Source organism: Chaetura pelagica, unplaced genomic scaffold (assembly GCF_000747805.2).
Source record: "Chaetura pelagica isolate M959 unplaced genomic scaffold, ChaPel_1.0 scaffold90, whole genome shotgun sequence".
In the NCBI taxonomy this organism is placed as follows: Eukaryota; Metazoa; Chordata; class Aves; order Apodiformes; family Apodidae; genus Chaetura; species Chaetura pelagica.
In genome coordinates this window covers 5,111,633-5,136,664 of record NW_009953496.1, presented here as the reverse complement: position 1 = coordinate 5,136,664, position 25,032 = coordinate 5,111,633, and the positions used below count along the sequence as shown (strand labels likewise).

Below are 25,032 nucleotides of genomic sequence, written 5' to 3'. Positions count from 1 at the left end.
GACAGGGCAGGGGATCTGTGAGAGTCCCTTAGTGCTGCAAAAGAACTCATTCTAAAATGCAGCTGAATGCAGAATTGAGCATCCATCATGCCAACTTAGTCTTATCTATCACCTTTACCATACTAATCCTAATTGCATTTAAGTGATTACCAAGGCAGTGTTGCTAGAGCACAAGTAAAGCATTATTTGTGGGGGAAATGCTCACCAGGATATCCTCCAATAAAGACAGGGTCATTGGTGTCTGCTGAGGTTGAGGCTCTGTTTGGGCTGCTACCATCCACCTGTCTGTCATCCACAGTCAGCTCTAAACGGTGTTTGATCTTGTTTGCAAGAACCTTGTGCCACTGTCCATCACACAAGCTGCCTGGTGATTCAGGCTCATAGATAGCAGAGAATCGGCCTGCACCATTGTCAACGTGAAACATTACCTGAGAAGAGTGACATGAAAGTCAGATAGTTCTCAAAACAGTTCTATAGTTCTTATTTTTATTATGTTTTTGTTGATTTAAATCAACAGGCTCTGACTGTACATATGGAAGCTCTGACTTGATACAAGGCTCTGTGTGAATTGCTGTCCCTCTGCGTAGGCTCACTGGGGTCTGGGATATGTCACCGAGATAAACACCAGTAGAAATATGAAGAATTTTTTTATGGATTGTAATTTTTCCATTTTTGCCTTAGTTTTTGAAAGTCCCCTGAAAAAACAGCTCTTTATAGTGACAGACTACTGACTGGTTTACCAGATCAGGATATATATGGAGATATACACAACAGAGTATTACTAATGGCAAAACTCTTCCTCAGAACTTTACATATTGTCTCTAATTTAAGTCCTGATGTTGCAGTTTTAGGAAATTCAAGTGTTACAGAACCTTTTAAAAGGACTCTGTAAAAGTGCAAGAGCCTCTTGACATATGGGAACTAGAAAGTGTAGCATAAAGGAGAGCCCTGATATTGACTGCAATGCCTTGAGATTGGTGTAGCAAGCTTGCATTTAAACTACTTGTGCTTTCTAGAACCAGTCTCCACGAAGAGCAAAAAATGCTTTGCTACTCACTTTTCCATCTACTAATTCGATGCCAAGCCCATCCATTCTCTGGCTGCTGACTCCAAGGAGAACACCATTCATTCGTGTTGTATGGAATTCAAATTCCACAAGCAGGTCCGTTCCCACTTTGTATGCACCAACTTGGACAGAATAGGGGAAGCATAATAAAATGAGGAAAAACATTTTGTGCCTTATTCTTAATAATTACACAAAGTGTGTTGCCAGTAATGCAAGGTAACTAACTCAGCATTAATGCACACCATTTCATGTGAAATCATGTAAGTAAATGTTATGGTGGCTGTGCTTCACATGAGACCTTGCTAAAAAGTTAACTAAAAAAAATCAGTGAGTTTCAAGTACTGGTCTCACTCTGTCTCCAGTCAACAGGAGTTAGGCAGCACTGGGCGTTTTTGAAAGCAGCCATCTCCTCTTTCTCTGTTCCTTGTCTACCAGCAGAATTGCTGTTCATTACCTGTTTTGGCAAAGCCTGTTCCATCAAAGTATGTTCCTTCCTGTGCAGTGACAAAGCATTTTCCAACATTGAAACTGGAAGTTGGATTATCCAGGTCAACAGGTGATTCTGTCATTTTAAAATTTCTGATGCAGCCGTTGATGCTGTAGGTGACCTGCAGTCAATATTTCAAGCAAAATGTGTAACTGTGCAAAGCAGGCTGAAATGGTCAGAATAAAGGCATAAAGCATGTCATCAAAAAGCACCTTTCCTCTGCCTCTCTGCTGGATTTATGGAGCTGAATAAAACTTGAATTTTACATGGCTAATCCTTAATATCTAATAGTAATTGGAATCTAATTTCAATCATACTGAGGATGAATTACTTTCCTTCTCAGGGATGTGATCTGAGTCACATCTATTTGGCTTAATGGAGAGGACACAGAATAATATATTGCATAATGAAACATAGAAAATTACATCAGCAATGCAGGAATTTAATGGTCTATACTTAACCTGTTTAATTGACTAGGTTATGGGGTTTGTGGGTAGATAAAGATACTGGATATAGTTCTCTTGGCTGCTGGTAATTTTACTAAGGGTTTTTTTGTTTTGTTTTGTTTTTGTCTTCCCTTTAATCGCTTTACTATGGGCCTAATATCATACGTTAAGACAGAGCACGTACATGCACGTACATGTATGCAGCTGCTAAAAGGAGCAAAGCCTCCATATAAAGGTTGTTGACTGTACATAATTCTGTATATAATAACCATATATAGGTCTGGTGACCACAGTGACAAGTGCCACTGGCCCTCCCTTTTCTCTCTGAGGTCTGCAGCAGCTGCATTTTGGTTCCTGCCTTTAGACAAAGCCTTTGATTTTTTACTTATAGTTAGGAAGACTTATCTCTGGTAGCAGTGGGAGAGAAGAAAATTGTAATTGTGTACTTTGGGGAAGAAAAGGAAGAAGTTTTCCAAAGCAATACAGTGGGAAGGAGGAAAAGAAAACAATCAGCAGATAAATGTAGTGTAGAAATATGTACAAATACAGAAAGGAGAAAGACACACTCGCAGATGGAAGCCTTGACTCTGCACACTAACAATATCCTGACTAGGAATCTGAAAGAATTTTCAAATAATTTACTTCCTTATAAATCAAAGGTAAAGGTACTGTGATTTTATAGGATTATATATATCACAGAATCACAGAATGTTAGGGGTTCAAAGGAGCCCCTGGAGGCCATCGAGTCCAGCCCCAACTGCAAGAGCAGCACCACCACAAAATCTAGGGCTGGTCATACAGAGACACATCCTGGTAGTTCTTGAAACTCTCTAGAGAAGGAGACTCCAGACTGTTAAATACACCTGTACAAAATTTTCATGACAACTTGAGCAATACCAGTGAATACTTCAGTTCTGAGCTGAGCAAGGCTTTCTGCCAGATTCTTCACAAAAAGACTCTCCAGATCAAAAAGTTTTGTTACCAGAAAAGGAAAACACCACAAAAGAAAACAAATATTTTCATCTTCACTGTGAAAATAAATCATAGAAATGCAAGATTTGTGGACAACTCAATAACATTCTCTAACTTTAAAATTTCACTTTCTCTATGGAAAAGCAAATCTGGTAACTGGCAATATAGCACCTTTTTCTGAAAGCAGAATTTTTGAGTGCTTAACATCTGCTGAAGCCAAACAAGTAGGTATCAGTCTTCTGCATGGAATAGGAAGCCAGTCCACCTATGGTTAATCATTAGATTAATGTCTTAAAAGGTTGATGTTTGTTTAGCAGAAAGCCCTAACTAAGATAATACATGCTTTCAATTGACTTTGCTTCAGAGCCTTTACATGAAACCTGCAACCCAACACTCCATTAGTACATCATGCAGTGTATTTTACTGGGAATGACTGAAAGGCAAGCACTGGTCTTTTTACCTCCTGTTAATGACATTTGAAGTCTCAGCTTCATTTAAATTCTAAAGCAAATAAGACTGTGAGGATCTGACATGGCTGTTATTGCCCAACTGAGACATTTACCTGCATGGGTTCCCTCCATTACTTCTGACAAGGAGTAATAAGGAAGGATTTAGTAATACCACTCTGATTAGATTAGTATTTGTAAATTTTAGAAAGTACAATTTGGTAGTATTAGGAAGTATATTTTGTGGATGGTTAAGTATTACTTTTGGTTTTCAGTGCCTCAGAATTGGTTTGGTAAATCCAAATAAACAATAGATTTGCCTCAATTTGGGCTTACTGCACAATCCAAAATTTGAAGACAAATAATACTTTACAGATCAGTTTTCTTTACAGAATATGACTGAGATTTACAGTGATTACGCTTCCCCTTCCTTCACCATCCACAAGTTATTATAGTGACTTGTTTAAGCAGGATCTAGGAATTGTTTTCTGTAATTATTTTGTCCACTGCAACTGGTGGACACTTGCCCGTCTATAGACTAGTATATGCCACTCTGTAATCATCTTGCTACAATGGCATTTACTCAAATGCAGTTTCTTGGAGAGTCTGGTTTGTTTCCTTGCTGGGATCTGTACTTCTGACTCCTCTTTACTTATTATGTATAACTGCCCAGAAGAAGCCTAGACATAGCTGCTACTAACATTTCAGTTATTTGTCCACATTGTGCTGTGCTATATGCCTAATTTGTTGTTTGCTATAGGCAAATTCACTCAAGTTCTGTCTTCTGCTTTGAAAGAGTGCACAGAGTGAAAAATAATGCAGGGAAGAGGTTTTTCTCCAATTCTAATACTGTCATATCCTCGGAGTGGGAGGGCAGCAGTAAAGTGAGGTGACTGACAGGGAGTTTGTGGATAGATGGAGTAAATGGCATGGGTGAGGGAATAAAGTGTTCCTACTTGATCCTACAATGTTTAGTCCAAAATTATATTCAACTGTCTGACCTGTCTGTTTGCAAGGATGTCTTCTGTGCCAGCATGGAAGCTGGGCATGTAATCTGAAACAGTGATTGATCTATCCACATTTGATTTGGAAACAGAGAGAGGACAAAAGAGTTTTCATGGACTTACTTCAAATTATGTAATCTCCTAGTTTAGTAATAATACAAATCCAATTACTACAGTAAGCACCTGTACTTGCTACTGGTTACTTTGTCCAGGGCAATTTTGGCTTCCATTGCTTAGGACATGCTTTCTTTGTTTATTAGCACTTCATTGCCAGATGATTACAACCAAAAGAAAGAGAAAGTAGTATTCAGGACCTTAAAATGTAGCTGTGCAGTTATCCAAGTGGGTACAAGTGTATGAATCTCTCTGCTTTTCCATACCAGCAACTAACTGATATTTCTACTCCTTTTCTTTAACTGGGTTCTGAGTCATATCTTTCCAGTGAAAGAATGTAGCATACCTCCAGTAAGATAAATTTTAACAATATTTTTGAGCAGTCTTGGGGAAAAGCAAAACAAAACAAAACTGGAAAGACATTGGTATCAATCAAGACATACTTAAGGAATTAAGTTTAATTAAACTTGCTTACCGGGCCAATCCTTCTAGTTGTGTAGTTAATGGGCAATCCTCCAACATACAGCATTCCTACAACATCCAGTATATCGGCTTTCTTGGGGCTTACAGTCTTGTTTGAAACATCATCTACTATAAGGCTTCCTTCTTGCTTGGTTCGAATTACTTTTATCTGAAAAGACACACAAATGCAATACAATAATAGATGGTTTTCTGACAACAAGGAGTTCCCAGACTGTAACTGGCCTTCTGGTCTGAAATATCTAACAACATGGGAGAAAGCAGTAAGAATGCTTAACAGAAGTACCATGGCAGCAACTGTAGCTGATCTTCATGGAACAGAGCTTCTGTGCAAGGTTCTGTGCAAATGTGTGACTGCCCTTCAGTAAGCTGTAGGTCAACAGGCATTTTAACTATTATTTATCAGAATTACTGGAAAGACTTGGGGCTCCTTTACAAAGCTGAATTGTTACTATCATAGGCATGCCACAATATTGTTTTTCCTGTAATCAGGTAGCAATTTTACGTACTGGGATTACTAAGTGCTGAATGTTACTGGCACAGGTGGCAAATCTTCATTGCAGCACATATTTGCAGACAATACTGAGTTCATGATTCCAGTAGTTTGGACATGCATCAGATCATAGTTCACGTTAGAGTAAATATACTATTAACCATGTTCTGTTGGTATTATTGCTTTTGTTCAGACAAATGGGCTGTGAATCACATGGAGGAAGTGCAATTGCTGAGGAGTTGAAGAAATTCTACCCTAACCACCATAGGCCAATTTATTTCCAAAGGTTTATACTGAACACTCTACAAACAATTACAATAATGGTGCTGTATAAAAAAGGGATAAAATGTAAAACTTAGCATGCACATTAGCAGAGTTCTATACAGCACAGTGGCTAGGTCACCAGAGTAGCACAGAGAGAAACAGCATCTTTCTCTGGCTTTTCTTTAACATGGCTCCTCCTGCACCACTGTCTGAGCACATCTGTCATACTACAGGAACGGCCAAACACTGATAAGGCGTGGCCTGAAAGTGAGGGAATGACCTTGTGTTTACAGAAAACTGTAAACCTGACATAGACAGATGAGCCCTGAGCAGGAGGAGGAACTGGGAATAGGCTGTCTTACAGAGGACCTAAAGAGAGAGCATCAGCACCATGTGGCTTCTGTAGGCCTGATGGACATGTTTCAACATAAACCATTTCAAATGGAGAAAAGGTTCTCACTAAAAGGATTCTTTTACAGAGAAGCTTCTGCTTTCTTGAAAGCAAAGATTGTAATATTTTTACTAAAGAGGTTGCCCTTTTCCTCCTCCCAAAAAGGACTTCTTTATGCTTTTTGGGAACTCTGACTTTGGATTTTGTCTGCATTCTCTCCTACAAAAATGGAATCTATGACAAGGGTCCCTCTCTCATAGAGTGCTAAGCTGCATACCCAAAGAACACAGTCTTGCATTAAGAATCTGTCCTTCAGTTATATATTATAATATAGAGAAGATAGCTAAGAGATTATAAAAACAGATTTAAAAATAAATAAGTAAAATAAATAAAATAATAAATCTTTGTTCTGTATCTAGAGACTGTACAGCAGAAAGAGGCCCTGGTCTACTGTCAGTGCACCTAGGCACTGTGTAAAACAGATAAATATGACTGCAACTTTAGTTTTTCCCCCTCATGAAATAACTTGGTTTAAAACATTTGCTGTCATCAAGAGATTCATGAATAAAAATCTTGTGAAAACAAAATTCCTCTGGAACAGGGTGGGAATGAAGCAAAGGGGGACTAAGGATAGCTGCAAAAAGGGTGTAGTAAGACCAATTCACACATAACAGCAAATGCAATTAGATTTTTTTCTCAGTTGGTGATAGAGATGTGGTTATCTGTCCAAAACGTAAAGTCTCATAGCATATCACCTGAATACATTATTACATGTGTTGTTGTTTTTTTTCTGTGTCTTTATTGATGTCTTCAATCATATTACCAAGTATACTCTATGTCTGTTGTCCTTGGCACAGAAATACTTCATGGTTATGATATTATTCCTTTGCTTGCCATCTGAAAGCCACAGGTGGTGTATATAAACACTTCCTCTCCTAAAGTCACAGAAGGGACTGCCAAGTACCTCTATGAATATCATACTTATTCCCTGAAGAACTGAGTTAATAATGCAGGAAAGATTTACTTAAGTCATTTTTTTTTTTTTTTCCCTTTTCTTTGTTATTAGCATTATGGCTGAACAGTGGCATTATTAACAAAGAAACAACTTGCATTAATGATGTATTTAATCACCATCAGCTGGTACTCACCCGAGCCCTATTAGGCAAGATGGAACATTTTCTGAAGATCCTTACCATACATTAGACATATTCTAAATATGTCCAGAAATACATTTCCTGAAAGACAAGTTTCAAAAGCCAGCACTACCTTTTTTGTTACTGAAAGCACAACTTTTGCAGATGCCGAGTTGTAAAGTTTAGCTTGTATAAACTACATTTTGCACACACCTTAAGGCAAAACAAAGCTCACTCTCAGCATTACAAAGAATAACTTAGCATTAGTGACTCTTTTACCTTGTGCCACTGGCCATCATTTATTTTGTTGGAAATCACTGTGTTGGTGTCTCCACTCCCCAGATCATAGCTGAAGTAAGGCAGTCCATTCTTTATCTGAACTGTAGCGAAGTCAGCGTGGTTGATGCGGGCCATATAAAACAGCAAGCCAGAATCAGCTGTTGTTCGGACTTCAAATTCAATGGTAAGTCTGAAAATCAAACAAACAGGAAAACAGAAACAAAGGAAAAGATACTCAGTAGACAAATTTATCTGCTTTGCCTTTTTGTGTTCCTCTGACAAAGCTATCCATTTGGTGGCCCATTTTACTTGTCCATTAGGGTTTAAGAAAAATAATTTGGTTATACACAAATTGCATTTCACACATATCTGATCCCTGACATGTGAGTGTTCATTAGTCCCTTTGCTGTGGAAATACAAAAATATAAACTTGCATTAGAATTTCAAGATCCAATTCTCAGCTGCAGCTGTAGTTGCTAGAAAATCCCAGTGCTTGTAAAATTCCAGCGGCGTTATCTGTCATCCACACACGTAATGCTCACAGAGAAGAGCGAGCTGTAGTGACAGCTGGCAAATGTTGAGTTTCTAATGAGTTGTATTGCCTGAAGACAGGCTGCAAAACTTTTACAGATGCAGAGGGTTTACAATCAGGATAAAAAACAGCTATTTTAATTTCTCCCAACTGAAAATGGGAGCATGTCTAAGGGGTCTTGTGAAAACCGCTGACCCCCTTGGACCAAAAGGTAATGCCAAAAACCAACCCACAGCAAATCACCTGGGAAGAAATTACTTATTTAGATGCTAAGGTTGTACTGGCATCACATCACTAATCTAGTCCAAGCTGAGCTGTAAAGTCAGTACCTGAAAGTAGTTGACAATATGTGAAAAGTCACTGCATGAAAACGATCAGGCCTGGATTCTTATTTGAAAAGAAGACATGCAAAGACTGTAGGATTATCTATTTATTTTTATTATTTTCCTAGTTTTCTAAAAATAACAGATGTGAAAATACATACTGTGCTGCAGTACAGCATCTTCATAGGTAAAAATAAGTATGAGGCTGACGGATTTGTAAACTGTATGGTATCAAAATGCTCAGTGGTGGGGCATGGTATATTTGTTAATGATCATGTGCCATCACAGCAAAAATTAACAATTAACAATTTATAGCTGCACAAATCCATTGAACATAGCTGTATTTTTAGAAGTAGCTCTTGGGATTCCTTTGCATATATATATATGTATATTTTGTCATTTTGCCAGTTTACTGTGCAAACTTGATCTTAACTATCAGAAGATGGAGAAAAAGTTTCCTTATTACAATAAATTACCAGCTTAGTGAACCAAGAAACTTTCTTCCAAAAAAACAACCTATGAACTAACTCGGTTACATTGTTTTGTCTTCAAATAGGTCAAGGATCTGTACATGTCCAAACCTCTACAAAGAAGTAAACTGGTTTTGTGAGAGCTACTTAGGTGGGCACTTCATTGCCGTGATTTCATGCTTTAATGCTTTTTATGTTTGCATAATTCGTAATGAAATGGATTAGACACAGGATGTGATCTTTTTTAGATTATGCCCATAATTTTTGGGAATGCTTCTGAGGATATTGGGAGGGGCATTTTATTTTGACCTGCTTCCCTCAAAACTCATTGCTGAAATAAACAATATACCTGTTTTTCACTTTGGTGTCATCAAATGCAACGGCAATGTGGCTGTTCCTTGAAAGACCAAATTGCTTGCCACCTTCCAAAATGGCTGGTTCTGTGTCAGCAGTGCAGGAATCCTGCAAAATATACAGAAGTCATATCTTGTGTCTATCTCAGCTGAGAATATGCTGGATGTACAACTACTCAGGAGTTATAATATTCCACCTAGTCTGGACACTGGCCCTGCAGTTTTCCAGCTTGTTGATGTCTTATCACACCAGCTAAAGTTATAAACCACTATGACAGGAACTTGGTGTCAAGGCAGAGCTCGTTAAGCTGGTTGTAAAAGCAAATAAAAGTAATATATGAACATTGCTGCTTTCATGCCACCAGTGGACATTTACAAGAGCCTTAAGTGATTTCCAGGCAGCTCAGTGTACTCTGAGCTCGCATAGCTGAGTGTTACGCAGCAGGATGCCTTACAGAAATGAATCCAGACTTGAGTCTTAAAGAGATACTTTGCTGTCGAATTTCAATCTAGTCACCTTAAAAATAATGAGTTAAAAGCAGTTTCAGATCCTGCACTTGTCAACAAGTCCCCCATTTACTTCTTTATATTGTTTTACAATTATATTCTTTGTTTAATGTGCTGTTGCCTCCCCCGGTGCAGCTGAAAGGCTCCAACAAACAAGGGAAGTCGGATAACTGATGGATAGAAGTAACAACTGTTAAACCCTCTGAGCTGTCTGATGCAGACACATTACCCGGGTGTTAAAGAAAGAAACCCCTCCTTGTCTGTTCCACTTCTTTTAATCTTAAAGTGCTGCAACAATGGAAGGTAAAATGTCTTCTCCCCACTGTAATTTTCTCTTTTTAATTTCACTAGGTCTTTTAATCTCTGGCCCTAAAGCTCTTGTATAGGGGTGCCTGGGGCAATGTGAGACCATGGTAATTATCAGCTCCTACTCACGTCTAGCTTTTGCCTCCCACTGCGGGTATTGTGAAGAACCTACTCAAAGGATCTAACACAACACAATATCAGGACAATACAACTGGGAAAAAAACCCCAAACTTTGATAGCTGCGAGCTCTGTTTTTAAGTACGCGGCTGATATAATTCTGGCTTGGTGACAGTCTCTTGTTTGAGCCCTGACTCAGCAGGGACCTGCAAAGCACAAGGTGCGGTGCTTTGGCGACACAGAGCTCTCTCTGTGAAACGCTTTGAAAATGTCATTACTGACTCATCAGGCAATGAGATTTCAGCCGCAAAGAGGAAATTTCTTTCCCCCTCTCACTGTTTTTCGGTAGTGCTGTAGTTTTTGCTTTCACATGTCACAAAAATCTTCCCAACAGAATAGAGCTCCTCTAAAAAGGAGTTTTCCACAATTAATACTCTGGTTTTAATATGACAGAGTAGAACACCATGCATTACGACAAGTACACATCAATGTGCAACGGAGGGAAAAAACGGAGAAAATTCACCAGGACCAGAGTTACGAATGTGTGACAGCAGCCTGCCAGTCATCATCAAATAGAAAGAAAAAAAATAAAAAATTCCCATATTCCCCTAATGCTGGGTAAAGTTTCTAATTATTTTAAACTTTGCAGGTTTATCTAGAACTTTAAAAACTAGGATAATGAGAACAACATCAACAATCTGATACTGATTATGTAATACTTTCAATAGCATTTGGGCTTGCTAAAATTTGAAGATAGGGACTAACTACAGTACTAGAACAACAGCATCAGACACTAGAAGAGCATCAGCAAAGTGCATTTTTTCTTTATCCCAGCAGGACTGTAGTGAAGGGCAAAGAGTGGCAGAGAGTGCCTAACACACCGTGATGGTTGAAATCAGAGTAAGCGTACATTGATTTTTTACGGCTAAATACCGAGTGATAATAGCAAACATTCCTTAGATTCATGTGGAAAGGTCAGTGAAAGGAAAAAATGCTTTAAAAACTTCCAGGTTTTATTCACAAGTCTGTGTTAGCTTTTCCTTTATCTAAGGACAGCCAGCTTTACAGCCCTCACAGGACTATGAACTAGGCATGGACCATCAGCCTATATTAAAATAACCCAGCTTTGTTTTTTTCAGAAATGGCCTTAAGCTGTCCTGTGTTTAAACCTGGCTGCTTAATAATCTCCTATATTACTCAAGAGCCTCAAGACTGAACTATTCAGCTGCACTTTACATCTCTCTTGTCCAATGTCAAGGGCTGTACGGGAAGGTCAAGGAGCTATATGTGTATCAAAGTGGAAATGAAGAACAGAAAAGCCCACTGGTGGACTGTCACACATTCTCTACAAACAATGCTGTATTAGCAATTACGAAGAGAGTAATTAGGAGGAAAAGGGAGCACCACTGTAGCAGTCCCCATAGCTCACTGAACAGTGTTAATAAAACAATGAAGTAATGCATGGAGAAATAGTGGAAGATACCGTCATGGAGTCAAATGGAGAAGTGATTCTGGCGTTCTTCTTTTCAGTGGCAAACGAATCCTGAGAAGCAGTGAATAACATGAGGCAGAAGCAGCAGCTACCCAATGCTGAGAAACATTTTGGCATATAAGCAAGCAGCAGCAGCAGCAGCAGATTGGTGACCAGTGTAACTCTCAACTGTCCTGCGTCTAGATCTTGTCTTGCCTTTAGTAAGTTGTTTTCATTTAGGAATAAATCTCCCCCCACCCCTTTTGCATGCAGATGGACAACATAGATTAAAAAGATCCTAAAAGGACTCAAATAGAACAGATACCTCTTTTAAGCTTACTGTGTGGAGACAGAGTATTCTGCTCTATATATTTTCCATATACTATCCTACACTGAACTTCTGTATAATTAACTGCCATATGAGTACCTTCTCAATATTAGAGCATAGTTACTTATTTTATTGCAACATTTGCCAGAAAAATACTTTTGGAGAATTTACTTAGATGAGGGTAAAAACTACCCAAAAGTTTGCCTTATTTAAAACACTTTCAAATCTTCAGAATATTAAAATGGTTTCATTGTTTTTCCAGTGGAGTAATGGTATTGTGATTTTTATTTTATTTAGATGTTTTACTTTAAACTTCTGTTTCAAGTTATCATTGTTCTAGACATGTGATAAACAAAACTCACCCACTTACAATGGGACTAGTTTCTGGTATTAATGAGTAGATCTATTCCTCTCAATTTTGCTACTTAGAAGTTCGTGCTTATAGTCTTAGACAGTGGACACTTGCTCTCTCATTCTCTTCTGTGTTTTTTTATTTATTTTGTTTATAATGTTTGATTGAGGGATAATATGACTGCACACTTTCACAACAATGAACATCAAATTGAATATCCCTTTTTGCCTTGTTGCTTAGTTCCTTGTCCTTCTACGGTAGCCTTACTATACTGCAATTTAATTTTTTTGTACTTTAAACGCCAGAAAGATGCATCGGAGGCCTCGTGTTACAACTACTCCACCTTGTGGGAATGAATAAAAAATGCTGCCCTAGAGCATTAAAAGGCCGTTATATAAAACTCTGCAGCTCGGGGTGCGGTAGTAACAGATGGTGCTTGCCTATCTGGGACCCGAGGCTTCCATTTCCAAGTACACTGATGGCTGCATGTGATGTGAAGACTTCAGCAGCACCTGACAAGTCCCTCTAGATAAAGCTGTGTCATATGTAGCTGGCCAGTGAAGGTGGCCATGAATCTCAACTATAAAATTAACCTTAACGACTTGGGGGGTTTGCCCAATTTTTTTTAATTTTTATTTGTATTTTTAGTTTTTCCTAGAAAAGCATTGTTAGAAATCCTACCTATATCCAAAGAAAACCAGATATGAATTCTGAAAACAAATCAGGTAACAAGGAGTGACTGCAGTAAGGAATTTAAGTTCCTTTAGCTCTAACTGACAGATCTGCAGCCAACTGACTCACTGTGGCTCACACAGAAAAATTCAATTCCAATAAAGTCAGTGTCCTGTAATGTTGTGCCAGTCAGGAGGTGTGAAATAGGAATGAAGTTTATACTTGACTCAGTGTGGGAGTGCCTCCCCAAATGGTTACATGATCTTCTGAAGACAATCTGGGAGAAACTGTCAAAATTATGTACTCTTTTGTATTTGATATATATAAAAAGGGAAGTTAAATATTCTGGTTGTTAACTTCCTGAAGTGTCTTATTATGATAGTGTAAATTATGGTAGTGTAAATAGGCTCCTAACTGGGAAATGTGCAGTCTTTTCACACCATCTGGAAACCTCACCCATACTGAACTATATCCTGCATAAACCTGTGGGTTGTATATTATTCAGTTTAATATTCAGATATCTAACCATATATTTTCTGGACAGTAAAATGAACAGTTGAGCTCAATATAATAGTGACTGGGTTGTCAGTTTTGAAGTTCATAAGTCTCCTGACTAAAGTTATAAAATAGCAGTGAGGAATTACCATATCAAACAGGCATCTGATCTACCTGTTCTTTCAGCCTGTCACTGACATGGCATTTTCCATAAGCAAATGTCCCGTCCAACCCCAGTCAGATATTGCTTGGCTTACATCCTGATATGCAAGGATTTAGGGCTAAGCATGCAAGCCAAAGGTAATTCTATTGCTATATTGTTCTTTAATTTACTGTTGTGATAATCCAACCAAATTACATTAACTAGTTTTCCATTATCCACAGGTTTTACTGACCTGCAACAAGATGTTCCCTTTACAGTATCATGCTGAATTGTTATTATTTTTGTGGCAAATTACTTCAATATTCTTGATTGCTAGCTTTTCAGTTTTGCCTTGGTAGACTTTTCAAACTTTATCTGAGTGAAGTGAATGACACTTACAAGTGTTGAAGATAGAGATGGTGGTGGAGGAGGAGGGAAAGTAGGAGGAGTCCTTGGCCCTTCTTTCTCCCCAGTAGTGTCTGGTTCAGGTTGGATTGGGACTGTTGAGTGGATTGGTTTATCTTCTTCTTCAGGTGACCTAGCCTCTGGTTCTCGAGAGGGACATCGGCCAATATCGGCATTTTCAAAGGACACGGGTTGAGCAAAGTCCAAGGGGCTGAGAACACACAGGGAAATCAATGTCTCTTACTAGTTTTTCTGCCTTTTTACCACACATTTAAAAAGAACAGCTGTATGCTGCAGTATAATTGCATTTCATGGGACACAAGAGCCAGGATTCATCTCATATGTTTTAGGTACAGAAGTGGGATACCTAAATTAGGTATGATAGTCATCATTGGCTTTCCTCCCTGCAGTCAATGCAGAGAGACAGGCACTCTCTTTGGCAAGCTTTACCAGCCTAGGTAGGCTGAATCTGACTGAGGAGAGGTCCTTCTCTCTATGATGTACGCTGATGGAATGTGAGATGATGAGATCCTAGTTTAGGTACTCCAGTTATGTGAAAGAAAGATTTAGATGGGAAGTTTCTATAGAGGTCTTACTTAATTCACTATTCCATTTATTTTACTTTAATGCTCCTTCCAATTTACTGCAGCATACACTTTCCACAAAGCAAATTAATTCCCATGGTGGTTCTCAGAATTTGTATACTCTTGGAGATCAACCTTACCTAAAATAGTGTTATAGTATACCATAAATACCCATAACTGAGGCAAGTCTTATTACTGCTGAATTTCTCTAATTCTATGGCTAAATAGACAGATGCTGTCTTGTCTGTAAAACAGGTCATTAATTGAATAGCCCATGAAGTGTATGCTGCAGACAAAAAAAGGAAGAGCATAAGAAAACTGACCATACTCTAGAGCTTGCTGTTTGTGTGATTCCTTTTAACAGTGGAGTTTCTTTTGGCAGCCAAGGCAGTTAACCAGGCCTCATTAACTGGACATTTGTTGGCATTAGTGAGACTTACATAGCATTAATGACAAGATTCCATATACAGCCCTCAAATGGTGGAATGTTTCTGAGAGGTGCAATCTGAAACTGAGAAGGAGTACCCCCCACAAAGAGTTTCTTAACAGAGATGGGCTGGTCTGTTGGTAATCTCTGAGTCTGGCCTTTGTCTTCATCTACTTGAACAGTGAACATCCTGTGGAAAAGAATTGAAAGTAAAGAAATACATATTTTACTCTGGTTATTGATTGTATCAAAATAATCACTTTGAAGACCCCATTTACTGCTACACCACCTATAACTCTGAGCAACCCAAATAATGTAATTAGTGGCTCACATCAAATGCATATTAACCACTAGAAGTTTTTTGACTACTGCTGTGCTTCTTTGGTAGTTCTCTGACAGAGCTTGACAAGACTGTGCAGCAAAGAAGCCATAATTGGTCACTGGTCCAAAAGGAAGAAGTGGTTTGGAATGTGGCAACAGTAACCTGGTAAGAGCCCTGCCTGCTGTACTGCCATGGTGGGTAGAATAATCTAGTACTCAGCAGGATGGGAACAGCATGGGGCCACATTTTGTATGGCCTCCCTATTTCATGGTTTGTACAAGCTATTGTCTTCTTGCTGGGGAACAAATGCTGCTACAGACTGTTTGGATTGTGGAACCAACCACAGATACATGCTGTAGACTCTTTAAAAGATCTGGTAGCTTTTTTCTAGGGGAGATGGAAGAGTAGGAGACTTGCTGATTGTTCACAATGTAGGATCTACGAGGAGAGAGTCAGTTCACTGATAAAAGTGCTGTAATTCAGTACTGCACATGCTACAAGTTAAAGACAAAGCAGTCCCATGGGAGAAACTGGTTGAAAAGAGGAAGGTAGGAGTTGTCCAACAACAAGAATGACTGCCATTTATCTGGGATTGTGCGTCTTCATTGTTTTACCATACTTAGCAGAGCAGTACTCTAACCTCATGTGTATACAAAAGCACATGGCATCTCAAAAAGGCTACAGGCTGTTGTGCTGTTGTTGTTCATATACTTTGAGAAAGGTCTTTTTCTGTATGTCTTGAAAAAGTGTTTTACTGCACCACAATGGTATTTCTCACTCACAGATTCAATTAATAAAATATATTTGCCAACTATAGGAAGGTTAAAGATGCCAGTTCAGATAAACACAGGTCTGTGGAGAAACAGGCTAAGATGCTATGAAAGATGCTATGTAAACCAGCTCTGCAGAATAATAAGCACTGTCAGAAATTAACTTCTAAAAACTTTTGGATAAGGAAGGAATTATGTGAAATTCTTTGTCTCAGCAGAAGCATTTGCATGGATTGCTAATTACGTTCCTTTTGTCAAATCAGACATGCTGTGTGCTCTGTAGCACTTCTAGGTATTTGTTACCCTTTAGCTCTTTCTATCCGGATGGAATGTGGTCTGCCATCATGGAACTCTCCAGCCTCTGGTCTGATGGTGATTCTGTGGGGATCCCGTATCCCAGTGGAGATGTGGACTTCTAGTCGACCTCTGTTCAGGAAAACCGCATAGTAGGCCTGCAAGGTATTTGTTGGTTTGAGAAGGTAAGTTACATTTGGAAAGAAACTATTTCACTTAGTTTTACATTAGTGTGTATATTTTTCTTATAGAGGTTTTTTCTTTGCTCACCATGGTGAAGATACCGTAGTTTCAGTTCTGCTGTTGCTGTATTTAGACTCTTTTATTTTTATAATGAGGAATGAGTAAAATGAGGTCATGCTGGAAAGTCTCATCAAAAGAGCTTACTCTGTGCATCCCTACTTGAAGGGAAGGATGGAGAGTTGTAACCTACAATTCTGATTTTTGCTGTTAGAAGGCCTGGTCTTAAAGCCGTCAAGCCCTGAATAAGATTGATCTCAGTGTAAGTTCTGCATTTGGAGGGCTGGCAAATCACACTAGAGGTTACTCTAGCAACCAATATCATGTTGTAGCAGGTTTTACGATCTAACCTCCAGTTTCTATAGCAATGAGTGTCTCGTGTCTGTGACTTGAAGAGCTGGGTAATGACAAAGGACCCCCTACCTTGAAGTTAATGTCATTCAAGAGAGCCATTATAATATGCTGCCCTGGAGTGTGTTCCTCCAGGTCACTGAAAAGTCTTTTCTAGAACAGGCAGGAAGGAGAACAATGAAATATGACTTCCCAGAAGTCCTAAACAAAGAAAGCACCAAAATATTCTCTTTATCTCTGTTCTAGTTTGTCTGTCAGTGAAGTTCAAATCAAGATTTGAATAATTTCTAACAGCGATCATGCTTTTACCAATTAGTCACTGAGACTCTGTAGGTACTTCCTCTGAACAGACTGAGTCTATGCTCTTCCTGAGAAAGCCTTTATACTGCAGATTTGTGATTTACAGGAGAGAAGGAGATGTTGGAGCACTCCTGAGTCTTACATCCTGCAACAACGACCCCCAAGCAAGGGGGTTATTTTGCTCTGCTTTTAGCAGATTTATTTTTTTTTTTGTCTCAGGGAAAACAGTATGATCCTCATTTATTTCTGTCTAAACAGGAATGAGAGATGTTTCCAAACTTTTAACAGTGCATAACGAGTCCTCAGAATGAGTGAAGAACAGTATATGGTTCTTGTTTAGAAACAAGCAACGGGTGCCTTACTCTAAGATTCTGGACAGTTTTTTATCTTTTGCTGGGTTCCTCGTACCTGTCCCGTCTGTCTGCGCTTTCTCCTCAGAGGGGAAGCTTTCCCCCCAGTGTATCTGCGCCTTCTCCTGGGGGGAACAACTGTGCCACTTGTGCCAAACAAGATGATCCCAGACTCATTCTTGGTGCTGAAGGAGAGGTTGATTTCTGTGCCCACATCGAAAGAGACAGGCTGCAGTTCCACAAAACCTGGCTTGGGGAAGCTAACAGTGTAAATGTTCTGTAGGAAGAAGAGGACATAAAAGTGCATTGAAAATGGATTAAAAGCAAGAGTATGAGCATGCAGAAGGATTTCTTAATTAAAAGAATAAACCATGTAAATATTATGAGTGTGAACAGATGAAAAGTAATAATAAATACTAAGCAATTTACTTCTCAAAGTGTTGTGCAAACACTAATTTACCTGTTTACATCTGGCATCATGAGAGTATTTCTGGAATCTTGTCTTACAGGAAAGCAAAGTTCCAGTCTTATTTTGGTATATCCTCTTGGATTAAAAATAACTGCTCAAAGGTGTTTTTTGTTTGTTTTTTTTTTATATTGATATTTTCCATTGAGTTAATACAGTGGGATTTTGCTTTTAAATCAACACAATAGAAAACAACAGTCAATATGAACATAAATTAGATTATGTGCCAAACATGCTTAGAAAATACTTTCCATTAATCAGTCATTATCGCTTCATCATTATTACTTCACTAAGCACCAGTGCTTTCTTGATGACCCAGGTTCATAAATGAAGCACATGTTGCACATGGCCCAGCTCTTTGGACACTGGTAGCCATTAACACAATTTAAAGAGTAGAATGTGTCATCCAGTAGTAAATCAGTGCAAACTCCTGAAGATTTTCAGTGAGTACTGCCAATTCCTGTACTTTTCCAGCTGTGGAAGACCAGTCTACAGAAACAGTGACTTCTTCTAAAGTTACTCACCATTTTTTCAGGATAGTAAAACTGTTTTCAGATCTAGAGATAATAGATTATGCCAGATAAAATAATTGCTAATGATGAGCACATTTCTCTGAAATCGAAAGTAGTGAACAAGTTGAGCACATATCCAGTCTTTAGCTTTTGCTTTTACTTCACTTCTCTTTAATTATCCTACATACGCTGTTTTGTTCAATAAGAGTATTTTAATTCCCCAACAAAATAGTAAATTCAATTAGATTTTATTCTCTGGAACCTCCAGAGTTACAAAATTACATGAAAAACAAAGTACTTCCTAAGATTCATAGCAACAGAAGAAAATTAGCATCATTATCCTTCTTTCCTGTTCAGAAAAGAATCTATAATAAATGGGAAAAAAAATAAATAAAGAAGTGCTGTCAAGAATTTTTTCTGAACCGAAATTTGTAAGATTACATTTGAGAAATCTGGTTGTTTACAGTTTAGCTTTATCACAGAATCATCCTGGTTGGAAAAGATCTTGAAGGTCATCAAGTCCAACCATAACCTAATCTACCCATTCAGTGCTTAAATCATGTCCCTAAGCACCACATCTATGTTTCTTTTAAACACTTCCAGGGATAGTGACTCCACGACCTCCCTGGGCAGCCTGCTCCACTGTCCAACCACTCTTTCGGTAAAGAAATTCTTTCTTATATCCAGTCTAAATATTCCCTGGTGCAACTTCAAGTCATTTCCTCTCATCCTGTCATTACTTACTTGAAAGAAGAGGCCAACTCCCACCTCCCTACGACCTCCTTTCAGGTAGTTGTAGAGAGCAATGAGATCTCCCATCAGCCTCTTCTTCAAACTAAACAATCCCAGTTCCCTCAGCCTCTCCTCACAGGACTTTTTCTTCAGCCCTTTCACCAACCAGATGAAGGCCAGAGGTACTAGTGATAAATGCAGCAAAAGAGGGTACTCATCTTTATTTTGGCCTGGCCAAGCTGGAGTAATTTCAAAGGAAATGTTCAATGTTTTGTAGAAAAATGTTTGGAGAGCATCAGGTCAACAAAAACTTATTTGGATTTGCTGTACTGGTAGCTGATGTGGAGCTCATTAATATCAGTAATTCCCATTTTAGGCCACTGAAACAAACCTAGAGCACTGCTAAGCATTTCAGCAAATCTTACCCTGTAGGGGTAGGGATACCACGACTGTCCAGGGATACTGTGTAAGAAGTCAGGACCTGGAAAACTGGTCTACTTGCTCATCAAACTCATTCATCTCTTTCTCTTAAATATAACCATTCTGATTCTCAGGTTAGATCCCTACGTGTGTCTGAACATAAAATTAATGTATTATGCCATAAAAACAGAAACCAGAAAACATTTATACCATTAAGACTGAAATACATGGAAGTCAAACTAACCTCTAGTGTGCATCCCTTGGTCAGACCAACAAAATCAGGACTACTCAATATATTATAAGGTGTCCTTGAAATTTCAATCTCTTTGAGGCAACCTGTATATTTCTTCAAGATCACTTCAGGCCTAAAAAAATTTAGAAGTACAATGTATTTTCAAAAAGAGAGGTTAGGGAGAACACAGTCAGCCAGACATACACACATGCACTTCAGATGCACAAATGTTGGGGTTTTTTTTTGGTTTTTTTTTTAAATACACACATGTATCTTGCCTTCTGCCACCTATTAGCACATACTGCACTCTGTCTTGCATCACTCAAAGGTGTAACTAGAGATTAATGTCATCTCCAGTCAAAAACAGTCCTCTTTTCCAGCTGTTCTTTCTTTAGATGTTTTGGGTTTTTGGTGTTTTTGTTTTTTTTTTTGTAAAGGAGGCCTGTCACCTTTGGTGTTTCAATGCAGTGAGCTATGAAATAAGCAGTTCTTCTTTAGGCAAAGCAGAAAGATGCAAGCTAGGAAATTATAATGATAAGGAGAAAACTTAACTGGGAGACATGCTTCATTTCTCTTTTGTGTGTGATAGATCCTAATGAAAGATAAACTTTAGCAGCACTCAAACATTTTGGATAAAGTCTTTGCCAAAGACAAAAAAAAATTATTTTGTGTTTTTTTTATGTATTAGAAATTCTGTATGTCCAGGTGGACTGACATTTGTTTTTAATCTATTTTGTATTCCCAGTATCTTTTATATGAAAACTGCTACATATTTTCTCTTATGCAGCCATAGATTTGACTTTCTCAGGCAGTTAAAGAAACAAAAAGTAATTGGGTTTGTTATAGAAGCTAACTATCCATCCAAGACAGGAAAATATTGTCCTAGAATCACAGAGTTCTATGGTATAGTTCATCAGCCGATTTCCAAAGGAAACAGGAAAACCCCTGGAAGAAACACCAAATTTAACATGTTTAAATGCAAAAGTTATGATTTGCCAGGGCTGGGAACACCAGTGTGAGACCCCCACTGCTGGCAGCATAGGAAACAGGCTTGAAAAGCTTTACAAAGTCACTTCAGAAAAAAAGTTGCCATTCATACCATGGAGAGTAAATCCAAAAAAGAAAAAAAAGCACTAGTTAAATCTGCATACGTTACCCATGAGTGCTTAGTAGAATATCTGAATAATATGAACAGTTCAAAGAGAGAAAAATTAATTTGGAAAATAAATAAGGAATAAAAGTTGTGGGGAGAGGAAAAACCCAAACACTCCAGCTCCCTGGAAGGAAAGAAAATATTTTAAAGAATATAAATTACAAAATAAACCCATGTTGCGCAGATACTGTTCAGCTGCATGTTTTGATACTGAAAGCCATTCTTTGCATTACAGTCATCCTAGCAAGAGTGGTGTATTGGCTGGCAAATTTACATCCCTGAAAGTAAGCATCTGGTTTGCTAAAATATTCCATATTCTGTTTCATTTACAGTCATGCACTAATGGTCACTTTTGATTTTTGACTTCTAGCTCTTCCCCAGTTCCTTCACAGACTCGTCTTCCCAGCAGCAGAACACTTTTGCCATGTCAATCTCAGAAATGCCCATAGTACCCTGTCTTTGCCATCCAGAAACCATCCATGTTCCTATCCCCTTCCTGCCCTGTCCAGTCACAGACATCCTCATGTTGTCCCATTACAAAAAGTCGCTGTTATCTTCCAACTCGCAAACCATATGACCTCTACATCCTTGCAAACATTAGACACATGCTTGCTGTTTTCCTTTGACTTGCTTTTCCCTTGCTCCCTTCCAAAACATACAAAAGAAGGTCCAAGTTCATTCAGATCTTGCATAAATTCTTGGCATGGTTTGTGTTTTTTTTGCTAAGCTAGGATCAGTTTCAAGGGAACACAATGACAGGTATCTGGGGCTTGGGAGGAAATAATCTTTTTCAGGATTGGGAGAGGAAGTTGTATTTCTATCATTCAAGCCAGGAATTAAGCTGCAAAACATAGGGAAGTCCAATTAATATCTGAACCTAATCAAAGCAAAAGTAATGGATGCAGATAGTTGCAAACAGTCAGAAATAGGTGACCTCTCCATTGTTCTTAAACTCAGACATGGCAAATGTGACAAAATTCTGCACCTCCTAGGTAACCACTTGCCTGGTCCTTGTGTGACCCAGGACTATGTTGCTCTCTCCAGCCTTAGGTCAGAACCAAGCTCTGCAACAGGACTCACCATAGCACTGCCTCCGAGGCATTCCAGTGTCATAAACAAACAGCTGAAGCAAGCAGCTGCGTGAGGAAAATAGAAGTTGTTTGTGTGTGCACAGCATGTGACACGACAGTGTTAAGCACTTGGGAGCAGCTTTGCTTGTTGCAGCAGGAGCAACTCGCTGAATTAACAGCCTTAGCATAACAGCTGGTGTAAATACTGCCCACACGCTGCTTCTGCTTGGCTGCCTGGGCTTTCAAGCTGCACTTACTAGACACATGCAAGTCATGCAAGTAATCTGATTATTTTTACCTTGCTTTCATACTACGGTGAGAGAGAAAGACAAAAAAAAAAACAAAAACAACAAACCAAAAAGAAAGTTACATTAATTGTAGCGAATGACACTTATTAGCAAGGTTCAAAATATTTCACAGTGAAGCAAATATACATAATTTACAAACAACACATAATGGATGGTGAGTTTCTATATACACTATCAGGCTGTAATAATTAACATGGTTACCCTGCAAACAGCTAACTTAAAATATAATATATTAAGAGAGCTTTTATAATCTGTTGCTCTACTTGGTCGTGTGTAAATGCAAACCATGTAAAAGAATTTGGCAGAACTAACATGACCTGATAATTACAAAGTCATGGGTACTCCAGCATCTATTGTTTGCAGTAGCTCAGCTTTGCCCTAATCCCCTTTTCACTGTTCTTGATTGTAATTTACCATAACATTCGTCTTGCCCAAGTGACTGATAAATCATAGCTGTAGGCAAAATGGTTACCACAGGTCCAAGTAGCTGTGGCACCCTGCTTTTCTTAAGCAACCTCAAAGGATTTGCCAGAAGATAATTGCTCTAGACATTTTGTTATGCACTGTTGTGATTTCACAATTACATAATGTAGGGTTATATGAGTAAATGAGTAAAAGTTAATGAGTAAAACAGAGGTTATATCTTTTTACTGCTGGGTGATCTGACATCAGAAGTCAGTTCTTAACTTAATAAATTAACAAAAGCATCCATTCTTTCAGTTGCGGAACAGTCTGTGGACTCACAACAGTTCCTTGTGCACAAGACCACTTCAAGGCTGTTATTATGCCATGTAGCTAAAGCTGACATAAATTAATGGCCTTGTGTCTGTGTTGCTCATCTGTTCATTGTAGCACAGAATTCTCTCCTTCTTGTCATTGCAAAACTGCTGAATATTCATTTAAACCTTACATCAGTTTTTTGGTCTATTTAAAGCCATGTAATACATTCAGTAACTTCAAGTATCTGTTATCCCATTTATTTAGTTTATTAAAGCTTAACCTAAAGCTCACCAATAAATAACTTCATGCAATATTTTAAAAATAAATACTGGAATTTTATTCAGGGTCAGGCTTCTCAAGTGAAAATGTTGCCATATTTCATTCTCTTTACATTAAAAATATCAAAAGTATTGTATCATATGCTTTAATTCCTGAATACAGTAGGACTTTAACCGAAGAACTCCAGAAAACAAAAAATTTTAAATTATATCTAGGCACAGTATTTTTATACCCATTTAACAAGTAATCCCATGAGGAGTAGTTTGTAGTCCAGTTTTTCTAATCAGGCACAAGTAGACACTTGTCCTTAATTTTGTGGAGGTATGGAGCCAGTTCGTTAAGTCTGAAGTAATAAATTCAATTTCATCCAATAAAAAATACTTAAAAGCAATCTACATCAGGGTTCTTGCACAGCGTCGAGAAGCTGTACTGCATTGGTACTGCTATTTCCAATGTATGTGTGATGTGAGCTGTGTGAAATACACTGAAATACACAGTGTATGCAAGTAAGGTGCTGATCTGCTGTGGCAATATAGGGTATGTTGGGGACTTGCCATTCACTTACTGCAAGTAAACTTCAGAAAGAGATACAGAGAACTGTCTTACACTGCATTTACATTCCCTTACCAAAGGTAAAGAAACAGGTTTTAGTCATGTTACCTTAGATTTCTCAGGGTTGGCAGTCCCCCAAAATATATTTTCTCATGCCCTTTTAAGTTGAGCCCAAAGTGGCTGCCTGTAGAAGTTGTTGCTATGGTCTCTTCTTCATTGGTGTCTATATCCACAATTGATATGTTGGCTGGAAGAGATTTGAGATTTGTTTCAAAATATCAGACACAATGGTGCTTCATGTAAGAAACCAACAGATAAACACATGGAGGGTAAGCAGGCAAGGGGAGAGGCAAGGTGGGGCTGCATTGTGTAGCTAAGACACTGCATGTCCAAATTGTCATTATGGGCAGGGGATAGGACTTGTATTTTCCTCTGTTTCCATAACAACCTGAAAAGCTAAAGCAATTCTGTATGCTTTGTTTTTCTAAACCTGTTTCAATCTGGTATGCTTTTTTGTGTCAGTGCAATTTGGAGCTAACACTTCAGGACAAATTGAAGACAGAAGAGATCATTTTGCATCTAATTTGTGATTTCAGTCCAAAGGTTGTCACTTTAACAGGATTTTTTAGTGTAAAAATTTGTTTAAAATTGTTATTACATTCCTTAGAGATTGATGATCAGTCACTCTAAACCATTTTCAGCCCAAAAGTCAGTTGCTGTCATATCTAGTCTCAGTCTGGACTCAGTGATGCACTATATGCAACCATCCTATTTAAATGCTTGCTCCATGTATATTTTTAATGGATATAGAATACAAGGTTCAATGAGGGAGACATGACATGCTGAGGTGTGCTGAGCAGCCTCTGTGGAAGAAGGGAGTATTATACCATAGGGATGAAAAG

The 25,032-nt window shown here is 38.4% G+C and overlaps 1 protein-coding gene across 1 annotated transcript in view; it reads right to left on the bottom strand.

Moving 5' to 3' along the window:
* The window catches only part of LAMA2 (laminin, alpha 2), a 283,511-nt gene that overhangs the window by 2,473 nt on the left and 256,006 nt on the right, over nt 1–25,032 (bottom strand). Inside the window, exons 52-65 of the mRNA XM_009999216.1 lie at nt 24,239–24,377; nt 22,570–22,581; nt 20,061–20,181; nt 17,745–17,963; nt 16,455–16,603; nt 15,073–15,249; nt 14,043–14,259; nt 11,667–11,726; nt 9,250–9,362; nt 7,576–7,765; nt 5,011–5,166; nt 1,521–1,674; nt 1,058–1,188; nt 206–428 (exon numbers count right to left, since the gene is read on the bottom strand). Of these exons, the coding sequence (XP_009997518.1) occupies nt 206–428; nt 1,058–1,188; nt 1,521–1,674; nt 5,011–5,166; nt 7,576–7,765; nt 9,250–9,362; nt 11,667–11,726; nt 14,043–14,259; nt 15,073–15,249; nt 16,455–16,603; nt 17,745–17,963; nt 20,061–20,181; nt 22,570–22,581; nt 24,239–24,377 (2,061 nt within the window). The remainder of the gene's footprint in view (nt 1–205; nt 429–1,057; nt 1,189–1,520; nt 1,675–5,010; nt 5,167–7,575; nt 7,766–9,249; nt 9,363–11,666; nt 11,727–14,042; nt 14,260–15,072; nt 15,250–16,454; nt 16,604–17,744; nt 17,964–20,060; nt 20,182–22,569; nt 22,582–24,238; nt 24,378–25,032) is intronic.